This window comes from Acinonyx jubatus, chromosome B4 (genome assembly GCF_027475565.1).
Source record: "Acinonyx jubatus isolate Ajub_Pintada_27869175 chromosome B4, VMU_Ajub_asm_v1.0, whole genome shotgun sequence".
Taxonomy (NCBI): domain Eukaryota; kingdom Metazoa; phylum Chordata; class Mammalia; order Carnivora; family Felidae; genus Acinonyx; species Acinonyx jubatus.
In genome coordinates this window covers 134,936,742-134,948,980 of record NC_069387.1, presented here as the reverse complement: position 1 = coordinate 134,948,980, position 12,239 = coordinate 134,936,742, and the positions used below count along the sequence as shown (strand labels likewise).

At 58.2% G+C, this 12,239-nt stretch overlaps 1 protein-coding gene across 2 annotated transcripts in view; it reads left to right on the top strand.

Moving 5' to 3' along the window:
• Positions 1-623: 623 nt before the first annotated feature.
• PHF21B (PHD finger protein 21B) overlaps positions 624-12,239 on the top strand; it is a 91,626-nt gene continuing 80,010 nt past the window's right edge. The window contains exons 1-2 of one of the 2 annotated variants that reach the window (XM_027070495.2): positions 624-1,052; positions 1,928-1,993. In XM_027070495.2, the coding sequence (XP_026926296.1) occupies positions 999-1,052; positions 1,928-1,993 (120 nt within the window). In that variant the 5' untranslated portion in view covers positions 624-998. The remainder of the gene's footprint in view (positions 1,053-1,927; positions 1,994-12,239) is intronic. The other variant, XM_027070493.2, reaches the window with a different exon arrangement.

The window sequence follows — 12,239 nt, the reverse complement described above, 5'->3', positions numbered from 1 at the left end:
TTACTGTTTAAACAACACGGTGGCCATCAGGCGGTGGGGGAATCTGGCGACAGGACTAATTGAATCTCCCAAGTGGAAGCGTCAGTATGCAGGGGGACAGGAGGGGACGGCAGACAATTTAAATAAAGTAGATGGAGGCTGACGGAGGCAGGGAAGAGGGAGCACGAGGAAAGAGGGAGCACCGAGAGCCAGAGGAAAAAAGAAATGAAAAAAAAAAAAAAGAAAAAATGGACATTCTTCTTCCCCCCCCACCGGAGAGTATCTACAAGCCCGGCCCTGGGCTGGGCGGCCCGGGGTCCTCACGTCTGGCTGCGCGCGCGGGCGGAGAGGAGGAGGGGCGTCCGGCCCGAACGGTCCCGGGGCCGGCGGCCCCAAGCCGCGGGCCGGCGAGTTTGCGCCCCTCGGCGCCGCCACTTTTGTTCTCCGCTCGGGGTGCGGGGCCGCGGCGGGGCCGCAGTGCGCACGCGCGGGCGGGGCGGGGGCGGGGCGGGGCGGGCGGCGGGCTCCGGCGCCGCCCCCCGCCGCCCCGGCCCGCTCCATCCGGGCACTGCCGAATTAGCATCGCGCCGAGGCACAACTTTGCCGAGGCCCAGCGAGATCCAGGCGCGCGCCGGAGGAAATATAGTCCCTGCCGGCCGGCGGCGGCGGGGCGGGCGCGCGCGGGGCTGCGCGGGGCTGCGCGGGGCGCCCGGCGCCTGGGGGCCATGCGCCGGCCAGCGCGGGCGGCCCGGGGACCCGGCGCAACTTGCCGGGCAGCCTGAGGAGTTGGAGCGGCCGCGGGCTTGGCGCCGCGGCGCCCGGCCGCCTTTCTTCCCCCCTCGCCAGACCCCCCCCCTCCCTCCCGTTCGGCCTTGGGGGAGGGGGCTCGTGTCCCCCCCCCTCCCCACCCGGTCCCCGGAGGCCCGGTCCGCCCCCGCCCGCTCCCGCCCCCGCGGAGTCGCGCAACTTCCCGGGAGCCGGGGCCAAAGTGAGCGCAAAGTGCTGCCCAACTTGCCGGGATGGAGCTGCAGAGCCGGCCCGAGGCGCTCGCCGTGGAACTCGCGCGCCACCAGGTAGGCGGCCGGGGCCCCGGGCCGGGAGTGCGGGGCTTCAGGGACCCGAGCCCGGCGTCTTCTCCCGCGTCGCAGGGTCTGCGCGGCCGGAGGTACGCGGAAAGGGCTCCTCCTCAAGCCTGCTCCCGGGTGGGGGACTTGATACCTGCACGGTCCCCGCCGACCCCCGGGCTCCTCCTCCTCCCTTCGTCTCTTGCAGTCTTGCACACTTTGGGGGGGGGGGGTGGCTGGAGCCCGTGGGACCTGAGCCCCGCGTCTTCTCTTTCTCCGCGCGGGGTCTGCAGGACGGAGGGGGCCAGGAGGGGGCCCCTTCGTGAGCCTGCCCCGGGCTGTTTGTGTGAGAGTGCGGGCCGGCCCCCGCCCGACCCCCACTCGCGTGCAACCCCGCACAGTTTGCAAAAGTAGTTTTGGCGATTGTTGCTCGGGCTGGCGGCGGCGTGGCGGCCGGAGCCCGAGCGGTATTGCGGCGTGCGCGTGTGTGTGTTGGGGAGATTAGGACGCGACTTGAATATTTATGAGCTTTGCTCGACACGGACTCGCCGTGTTTACTTGGCTCTTTGTTCCTCCCCCCTCCCCCGGCACACACTCACACTCACTCGCACACGCACCCCTGCCTGCAAACTTGCACGGCTCGGGGCGCGCCGCCGGGTGGCCGCGGCCCCCGCCCCGCCCCGCGAGCTGCCCCGATGAGGCGGCAGCCACAGGTAAGCGGCCCCGCGCGGCACTGCCCGGCCGCCGCGCGTGCGGGACGCGCGGCCCGGGGAACTTGGGGCGCGCTTTGCACGGCCGGGCGGGGGTTGCGGCCCGCGGGGCCCCGGGGCGCACTCGGCCCCCCGGGGCGGCCGGCCTGAGCCCGCTCCTCCGTGTTTCCGCAGAACGGCGACCTCAAGAAGCAGCTCCACGAAAGGCAGCCGCGGATCGCCGCGCTCAGCGACAAACAAGTAAGCGAGCTGGAGGCTGCGCCCCCCAACTCCGCCCGAGGTGGGGAGGAGGGGTCGCCCGGCACTTTGGCAGCCCCCTAAAAAAGTGCCGGCCTCGGCGCCGCACGCTCAGACTCCCAGAGGAGTCTGTCTGCAGCCCTCAAAGTTACCCGCCCCCCCCCCTTTTCTGGAAAGAAAGAGCCGGGTTCCTGGAGGCCGAGGGGGGCGAGCCAGCCAGGCTCCGGCAGTGGCCGAAAGAGACGAGCTGCACTCAAAAGGCGGCGAGCAGCCCGGCGTCCATTTTGAGTTGGTGGACATGTTTTTGGAATGTGGCAATTTCTCCCGGCTCGGTGTCCCCCACTCCACGCCGGTGCGAGGGTAGGGGCGGCGGGGGGCCGTATTTGGGACCTGGACGACAAACTACTTGGAAGCAGCTTCTGGATTCCATTGCGAACCTTATTTAAAGAACCTTCCTCCGGGCTCCCCCCCCCCCCCCCCTTCCTCGCCACTTCTCCAGCATCACTTTTTATTCTTGGAACCTGACGCCAGCTCCCGGGGAACAAAAGAAAGGCGCCCCCAGGACCCCCCAGTTCTGCCCCAACTTTGGTCTCGGGGCTTCAGGTGTAGATTGGGACTCCCGACAGCCGCCTCGCGCCGGGGGGAGGGGCTGGCACGGCTGCCGACCCCCCTCCCGGCCCCTCCGGGGAGGAAAAGTTGTCCATTGTGACTTAGTTGCGCTGAGCTCAGCGCTCGGGGTTTCAGCACCACGAACAGATGCCGCCGCCAGAGCGCGGCCGGCCGCGCGCCCCCGCCCCCTCCCTCCCCTCCCTCCCCCCCTCCCCCCCCTCCCCGCCGCCCGCGCCCCTCCCCCTCCGCCCCTCCCCCTGCGCGCCCCGCTCCCCGCACTCGCGCTCCCGCCCCTTCCCCCGCGCCGCCCGGAGCCGAGAACTTTGAGCCGCGCAGCCAATGGCGCTCCCGGGGCTCCGAGGCTGGCGGGGGGCGGGGGCGCCGGCGCCCCTCCCCGCGGCCCCTCCCCTCCGCGGGCCCGCCCCCGCCCCGCCGCGCCCCCTGGCCATCGATCGCGCTTCCTTCGGAATGCCGGCCGCCGCCGTCAGCACCAAACTTGGACAGCGCCGCCCCCGCCCCCGCCCCCGCCGCTGGTGCGGCCCCCTCCGGCCTCCCCCGGCTCGGGGCCGCGGGTCGGATGCCCCCTCCCCGGAGGGGTTTTCGGTGGAGGGAGAGACGTGGACGAGATCGGCGGGGGTGGCGGCGACCGCGGAGCGGGAGAACTCGGAGGCCGGGTGCAAATTTCGAGTCTTTAAAGTTGAAAAGTGGTGGGAGGGGGCGTGCTGAAGAGGAGGGGGCCGGAGGTCGCGCAAAGAAAGATGGCTGTGCCCGCGGGTCCGCGCCCGGTCGGGGGCGCCCGGCTGGACAGGCGGGTTGGGACGAATGCATTAACCCCTTTCTGACGCTGCCGCGGCACCCCCCTTCCAACCTTCCCCCCCCACCCCGCCCTGCCCCGTCGCGCGCCCGCGCGCGCGCGCCCGCCCGCCCGCCCGGCCCGCGCCCCCGTCCAGGCGTGGAAGCTTCCATTCCCGCCGGAGGGGGGTCCGGCGCGCGGCCCCGGCGAAGTCGGGGAGTTCGCGGGGGGAGGGGACCCGGGCCCCGGCATTACCATTTTGATTGCTTTGATGCCATTTTTGGAGGGGGAGGGGTTGGAAGACCCTTCGCTCAGCACAAAGATGTTTAATCACTGTGTAGAATCAAATCAGATACTTTATTTGTATTTTATTGTTTTAAATCCGCCACCAAATCGGGTGCGGTGTGATAGCTGAGGGTTCCTAAGCCCTGTTTTCAGTGGGTAAAACGGCAAGTTGTTGACTCTTATGCTCGGAGTGAACGATTTAAGAGAGAGCGAGAGGGAGGGAGGGAGAATCCAGGAATCCAGCGGCTTCATCGCAACAATGTCTTTATGTGTGCTTCTACATGGCAATAGTTTTACTATTTGGAGTGGCTTTTCAGAGCTTAGGTCTGATCATTTCTTCTGTATTGTAGCAATTATGCCAGGGCTGTTTAAAATTTTATGTTGATAGTAAATGAGTAGCTATTTATTATCCGTCGTGCCAGAATTTAGATGAGGCTGAGAGGAACATTGGAAAATTCTGTTTGGAGGCTCCATGCATCTCAGGGGAAGGAACTGTCCTACTCCCGGCTGCCTTTGCCTTTAAATTTGAACTCCGGGAAGGAAAGATGCTTGCGAATGGAATGCACCTCCATCTTTTTTGTGTCTGTGAGTGTGTGTCCAAAAAGAAAGAAAACAAGGAAAACTTTTGTTCTCTGGCCTTTTAAAAATGTTTCTCTTTTAAAAGACTAAATATAACATCTGGTAAGCAGCCAGCGTTGGGCCTGGCCATCGGAACTTGTGTTTGGAACTGTCTGTTGTTTTTCCTTTTCCCTTTGTGGCATTTTATATAACAAGGGCTCATAAAAGAGGGAGGGGAGGGGGCCGAGGCCGTGGTGCAGCATGCTAATAAAGCTGCCTGGTCTCTCCCAGGCTCCGAGGTGAAATCTTTCAGAAGTCACCAATGAAATGAGTTGGGTAGACTTAACATTTACTCGTCTCTCTCTCTCTCCTTGGGAGAGTTTGGTGGTGATTGGCAGCTTGGTGGGGGGTGGGGGGAAGGTCCAGGAACAAGCTCTTGGAGGTGATTCCGGGCTGCACCCAGGGTCTTAAAGAGGGGCAGTGGGGCTCTGCCTGGGAGTGGCTGAAATGTGGGAGCAGGCATGAAAAAGCCAGTATTTTTAGAGTTTGTTTTTAACTCAACATGAAACTAGAGGTAGGGCTCATTTGTAGATTGGCTGGGGAAGAAACTCACCGTTTCCACCTCCAGAGATGTGTTTTCACCGCTCCCTCTTGGAATGTGGGATGTAAAGGTTAAGTTTCAATTAAAAGTGCGTACGTGGATGATGAACTGGATGGTAAAGGGAACGGATGACCCCATTATCCACATCTGTTAGAAATACAATAGCAGCTGAGTAGCATCTTTGGGTGTCCTGCCATCAATTTCCCATTCATGCCCTTGACACTGGAATTTGTTCAGTTACGTCTAGAAACAGACAAGTGTTTCAAGATGTTTACGGAGGACTCCTAGAAGTAAATAGGTTAGTTGTCGGTGGGAAGCAGAGATACGAGTCCCGTGTAACTGTTCAGTGCGTCTCCCACCATTGATGGACCAGGGGATAAACAGGAAACCAGTGTCTGTGTGAAAACGGAGTTCATAGTTTTTTCTTTAAAAAAAAAAAAAAAAAAAAAGGAGGTGTGGGAGTTGGTCAGAGCGGAGTTTTGGGCCAGGCCGCATTCCCAGGTGTGGCCGCGCCTGGCAGCCGGGTTTTTTGATTTCAGTGGAGGAGGGACCCCTCGTCTTTAACGGGATATGATGTTTGAAGACTCCATTAGTTGCTCGCACGGTTTTACGCCATGAATCTGCAGCACACGCAGAGAGGCAGTAACATTTTTATCTAAATTGTCAAGCAACAAGCACTTCCGTGTAAATAACAGACCCGTCATAAATACTGGGTGTCTTTTCTCTCTTTCTTTCTCTCTTTCTTTCTTTCTTTCTTTCTTTCTTTCTTTCTTTCTTTCTTTCTTTCTTTCTTTCTTTTTCCTTCCTTCCTTCCTTCCTTCCTTCCTTCCTTCCTTCCTTCCTTCCTTCCTCCCCCTTCCCTCCTTGAAGTTCTCAGCACGTTTAGATGCCACGTATCACGGGCATCTCTAGACCTGAACTTCATGAAGTTCAGCTTCACCACGGAGCGAGAAGAGCCTCCTGTGTTGACTGTAGTCCACGCCGGCGTGGCTTCGCGAGAGAGACCCCGGAGGTGAACTTGGGGCCTTTCCTGCTGCTCGATCCATCGATTTGATGGACTCTGGATTCCGAGGGGCTGTCCTTAAGTGCAGCAATAAAAATATGTCTTCTTGAAAGGTATTATGTATGTGGCGTGCACCCGGGCGCTGAATCACATCTTCACCGTGATTCACTAGCCGCGTTGGACAGCAGAGGAATTCTGCCTTGAAAGTATCCGCTGAACAAAACTGCAGGCTGGCTACAGTCCTTTGGTAAAAGGGTGTTGTTCTGTTTGCCAAGCTTTCCTTCCAGTCTGCCCCTCTCCAGGGGGGTCAATTTCCATCTTCCTGACTTAGCGTCGAAGAGGTCATGCTTCAAATAGCATCATTACTTTCTAAAGAGAGAAGCCTCGCGGAGCTCCGCACTCCGTCCCCCGCGGGGAAGAACGTGGCCTCGGATGGCAGGACCCAGCCCTGGTTTCGCCCGCTACCACGCTTCTTAGCCTGCAGCATCCCGAACCTACCCGCGCCCCCGCCCCCCTCACCGAGCCCTGCTCCCTGAGTCCCCTCTTCCCCTCCCCCGACTCCCACCATCCTCTGTCGGTTGAGGATTGAGGCTGCCACCTCCCTGCATCTCCTGTGAAAACCAAAAACCCCCAAAGCAGCTTTAGTGAGGTACATGTCACATGTCATACAATTCACCCATTTAAAATGCACAATCAAATGGTTTTTTGTGTATTCACAGACATGTGTGACTGTCCCCACCATCAACTTTAGAACATTTTCATCTCAGAAAGAAACCCCTGGGCTCTCGCTCCCCACCCCCACCCAGCCCTAGGCAACTGCTGATCTACCTTCTGTCTTTCTGGGGTTGCCTGTTTTGCTTCCCTGTGAATGGGATCGTACGCCCGGCTTCTCTCACTGGACATAACGTTTCAAGGCTCATCCGAGTCGTGGGAGATGTTGTTGCTTCGTTCCTTTGTGCGTCTGAACGATACTCTGTTGTACAGATAGACCATATTTTGCCCGTCCGCTCACAGGTTGACGGACGTTTGGGTTGTGTCCTCCTCTTGGCCACGTGAATAACGTATCACGTCTCCTCTTGCCCCCTCTGGTATGTTCTGCTGGGCTCTGCTCAGGGCGGTCTCCATCCCACTCCTGCACGTGGCGGTGCAGTCTCCGTGGTTGCTTTCCGGCGGCTTCTCTGGCACGTCGAGCAGTTTCCTGCCTTTACACGGTGTTGGCCGGCGTCTGTCTCCATCTTTTCACGTCTGCTTCTGTGCTGGACTGTAAGCTCCGTGCAGGGGGGTGGCGCGGCCTGCTCTCCCTCTTCCCCTGCGCCTTGTACGGACTGAACGCGCTCAGTTGAGTGAGTGGATGACGTTGTAACAGGACACGCATGAGGATTAGTGGAGTCCCCTAGTGGGGAGTCCCTAGCCTGTCACAGGCGTGCGGCAAATGGTAGGTTATCCTGTGTCTGAAGTGACTCAGCGCTGATTAAGACCCACGGCTCCCTGCCCTTGGAAACCTCACAAAAGAGTAAGGCGTAGATAACCACGTTTCGAGAAGATCCCAGCAAAGTTCTGGGAAAGCCATGCTGTCTGGCCTGGAGATGGAGGACAGCTTCCTGGAGAGGAGGTTGGGGGACAGGTAGGTCCTCGAGGACGCCTAGGGGCGTGGACGGGAGATGCTGGTGCGAGCCCGCTAAGGGATAATGGCCTAAAGAAACCTGCGGGTGCTGTGACCCTTCTGGCAGTAAAGCCTTGAGCAAGAGAGAGACATCAGAGAAGGTGAGCTGGGGCCAGAGCAAGGAAGGCATCACTTGCTTGGAGGAAGGGCCTGGATTTTACACCTTAGGCTCGGAAATAGCCAAGGGCTGTTAGTGCATAGGTCTGGAACGTGCAGGAATGGTGCTAAGGGCAGGTGGGAAGGGAGGAGAGAGAAGGACGCCTGGCTCCTTCTCCTCGTTGCTTGGCCGGGCTGGGCCATGTGAGTTCTTCAGATGTTTGTCACCTCCACGGGGAGGCCCTTGCATGGACGCTGGGTCCCGTGTACGACATGGGACAGGAGGCTGGGAGGCCGTTGGCCACGTAGACTTGATGACCGGCACCTAACAGGCTGTGGGGGCAGGGGGCCACTTGGTGATCCTCTCCCTCCTGCCTTCCCCAGAGCTGCTTTGAGCTGAGAAATTAATGGGGGGAGGGGAGTGCTTCTGGAAACTTCTAGAAGGTGTCTCGGTTAGCAGTTCTGTTCAGTTGGTTTAAGAAAAAGTGTATGTAGGGGCGCCCGGGTGGCTCAGTCAGTTAAGCGTCTGACTTCAGCTGGGGTCACGATCTCACGGTTTGTGAGTTCAAGCCCCACCTCAGGCTCTGTGCTGACAGCTCAGAGCCTGGAGCCTGCTTTGGATTCTGGGTCTCCCTCTCTTCTCTCCTGCTCGTGCTGTCTTTCTCTCTCTAAAAAAAAAAAAAAAATTTTTTAAATGTACGTGTATTTACGTATACGTATACACTTATCTGTCAGGTACATCTGTGTTAGTGATTTCATTTTGACAACGTAACAAGTTAAGTAATAAGCGTGTCACCACGTACCAATAAATATATGCAAAGTCTATGTAACATGTGTGTAAAAATCAGTTACTAACTTTCCAGGATTTCCTAATGAAAATGAGAGGATTTGTTTTTTGTTTGTTTTTTTAATGTTTGTTTATTGTTAAGAGACAGAGACAGAGAGTGAGTGGGGGAGGGGCAGAGAGAGAGGGAGACACAGAATCCAAAGCAGGCTCCAGGCTCTGAGCTGTCAGCACAGGGCCTGTCGTGGGGCTCGAACCCACGAACCGCGAGATCGTGACCTGAGCTGAAGTCGGACGCTCAACTGACTGAGCCTCCCAGGCGCTCCTAAGGATTTGTTTTGGAAGTAAGAAAATAATTATCATTCTCCTGAAGTAAAATCTTAACCGAGGAAGGTGGTGATCGACGTTCTTTTTTGTTATTTCTGTAACATTGAGGAGATAAAGAAGAATTCTGCTTGTAAAAAAGTTTTTACTGTAAAAGCAGCATGTGCTTGTGAGGAGGAAGGTTTGCAGTACGGGTCTGAGTCCTAAAACACGAGTCCCCTTCCTTCCACCCCACCCCCATCCTTGCTTGGGGACGAGAGCAGGGCTGTGTTTGTAGGGCACGTTCTGTGCACACACAAATGTATACAACACAGATAAACACGCTTAGTGCACGGGCTGGGCACATACCTTGCCTAAACTTGCTTTTTATGCTTGACCTTGTAGTGCAGCCCTCTCTCTTGGGAATAACTCAGTTTAATTATTCCGTAAACACTTAACGAGCATCCACCAAGTACTGGGGATATGGAGGTGATGGTGGGTAGTGTGCCGTGAGCAACGGGGGCGTCTCATTTTGTAAGGCTTTATGCTGACAGGATGCTGTCACCCCTCTTTGGTTGCACACATGTCACATACAGTTGGGGAGACAGGTGCCTCCACAGCTCCCTATCCCGTGGAGCCCAGTGAGGTGTCTGCGTGAGATGTTTAACCACCAGGCTCACTCGGGCAGCAGACGGGATGGTGTGCTCTGATGGGGTGCTTGGACACCGCGCCGAGGAGGTGACGTGTCCACCTGTAGAGAAGCCTAGAGACAGATTGCGCACACGATCCCTTGGCCGTCAGCAGCAGCGATCAGTTCTGTCACCTCTTTCGTGCTGTCTTTTTATTTGATTGTCGGGATGATCCCGTGACTTGGGTCAGGCCGGGCAGGTACACGCTTCCTGCCAGACAGGTCAGAGAAGGGCAGCTTCCCGAGGTCACCCAGCTTGGGACCACTGAGAGGGTGCCCTCTGTTTCAGCCACTGCCTCGTCCCCAACTGGCCGCCTGCATTCCAGAGCATAGCATGATACAGCCAGAAGAGCAGAGGCCCTAAAGTCACACGCCAGCGTTCACATCCTAGCTTTCCGCATCAGGCTGGGCAAGCTCGGGCAAATGGGGTTCGTGTCCCAGCTCCCCGCATCTGGCTGAGTAGCCTTCGACGAGTCGTGTTGCTTCCTTGGGCTCTGTTTCCCCCCCGTCCGTAAGGTGGGCATAGCAGTGAGACTTACCTCACCAGGTCGTTGAGATGAAGTCAGATAAGGGATGTAAAAGTGCGCGTCAGCCGGGAAGCGAAGGGGTTGATTGGAGCGAATTGTGGTCGCTGTCCCTGTGGCCACAGAAGACACCTGCCGATCCCTGTCCTGCACCTGTGGAACCTGCCACCTTTGCATTTCCACTTGCCTCCTGCTCACAGTTGGGGGCATTTCCTTTTTCCAAGTGTGGGCGTCCCGTTGCTCGGTGGCCCCGGGTGAGCTTGACGTTGGCTGTGCCGTCTTCTCCAGCCGGTGCAAGGTTCGCTTTGATACTTAGCCTCTTACAACACCTGCCGACGGAACTGCACAATTGATTTCCATTAGCTTTGAATTTTTTCAGTGAGACGACTCTGATAACTTTGGTAATCCCACGATGCCTCATTAGAGCTGCTGGCTATGATGATTAGCCCCGTGATTTCACAAGTTTTTTCTCCAATACCTTTGTCTGTCCAGGAGCTGAGTGACCGGCTCGCTGCTCTGTTCGTGTCCCTTGTACGAGCCAAACCTAAGTGTGCCGCTGCCTGGTCCGCCCGCTGGAGCTCGCCGCTGGGTCTGAGGACACGCCTTCCTTCTCCAGCAGAGCAGTGTCTTGGCACGCTTTGGTGACACACGGGGGACTTGAGGAGGGCCCTCTGGGGGTATCTGTTGGCTCGGCCTCCGAGGCCCTCACCCCAGACACGGGGGGACTTCGGGGGAAGAGGAGGGTGTCTGCAGTCAGTATGGCTATGCTGTTTGCAAAGTGCGCTGTTTAAGGAGCTAGGACCCTGGATTTGGTTTCCCTCCCAGAAGAGGGCTGCTGAGAAGGCTTTTAACTTTTGTCTCTGAGAGGCACATAACAAAGAGCTTAAAGCACAGGCTTTAGAGCAGGACAGACGGGGTTATAGACCCAACGCCACCCTTCTGTGGCTGTTCCACACTCAGTGGCCGTAAAATGGGTATGACACTGCATTGCGAACCAGGTGGCAGAGGGCTGGCACACAGTAAGAGCTAAGGAAATGACCCGAGAGAGGCGCTCGGAGGGTTCAGCCAAGAGGACGCGGTAAGCCCCCCCGCAGGTCCTCAGCAGGTGGGACCTGTTCGGTGCTGAGTCCCGGCCTCCCTGTCTGATGCTAACTGGAGCCACGCCCCTCCGAGGGTTCCTTGGACCCGTCCACCGTTCACAGAGCCCTTGGGGAAGGCCTGCTCTGAATTGCATCGTCATGCTCAGCACCGGCTGAAGCCCAGAGAGGTTGACCGGCTTCTTGACTTGACGCATGTCAGGCGACGAGCGGAGGGGCTGCAGTCCGGTTCCGGGCCTTGTGGTCCTCGCCGCGTCGGAGGAGGAGCGTGGGGGGGGGGGGGGCGTGGAGAGGACACATGTTGGGCCACGAGTTAGAAAAACGGCCAGGGCGTGCGTTCGGATGCAAGTAAGTGGTGTTCGCGCCTCAGAGACGAGCGCGGGTGAACCAGAAGCAGCCGTTCCGCAATGAGGAGCGGAAGTTTCACTCTGAGGTGGAAGGTTCTAGAACTTTGGAAGGGGCCTGGGCCTGCATCTGGTCTCTGCACACGGCACCAGGGTGGGGAGTGGGCAGCGGGCTGGGTGCAGGGGGTGGGGGGCTCCGCGGTGTGGAAGCCGGGGTTTGTGCTGACCCCGCCCTCGGTGAGAAGCCCGTGGGCGCCCCCCCCCCCCCCCGCTCTGTGAGCCCCACCTTGGGCCCTGTGGCTAGGTTACTTACGAATCTTTTTATTTCCAGTGTCATTTCACACTTGAACGTCGAGGCGTTGCCTCGTTTTGAAATGGCCTCTGTTTTCGAAAGGAACAGATCCGCTTTCTCAAGCTTTTTTTTTATTATTATCGGCGGTTACTTCTTGTTGGGTAGCAGCAGTTTCCAGAGTGTGGTAAGAAATTGCTGCTACAGATCCATTCTGGTTATAGCCTCTGCCCGCCAGCAGCGGGCGTCCCGTGCGGTCTCAGATGGGCCCTGCTGTTTCCTTTTGCTTCTTCTGCTTGGCACCTCCTTCTGTGTCGGTCTTGCTAAAACACAGCAGAAGGAAGGGCTTCCTTGGGGCATTTTCTTTTCCTTCCTCTTTTTCTTTTTTTTGTCTAAGGCCGAGGGGCTCATCAGCCTCCAGGTCATTACAAGAGGAAGGGCAGGTGGCTGCGTCCTGATCTCAGAGTATCTCAGAGGGGAAAATGCTGCTTCCCAGGCAAGTTGTCCTGAGGATCGGTGAGGATGTGTGTCCCAGGTGCCAGGCGTAATTCCCAGCATGCTGCAGGGCAGCGGAGTCCGAGGGAGCGCGGTGAGCAGTATCCCTCCGTCAAC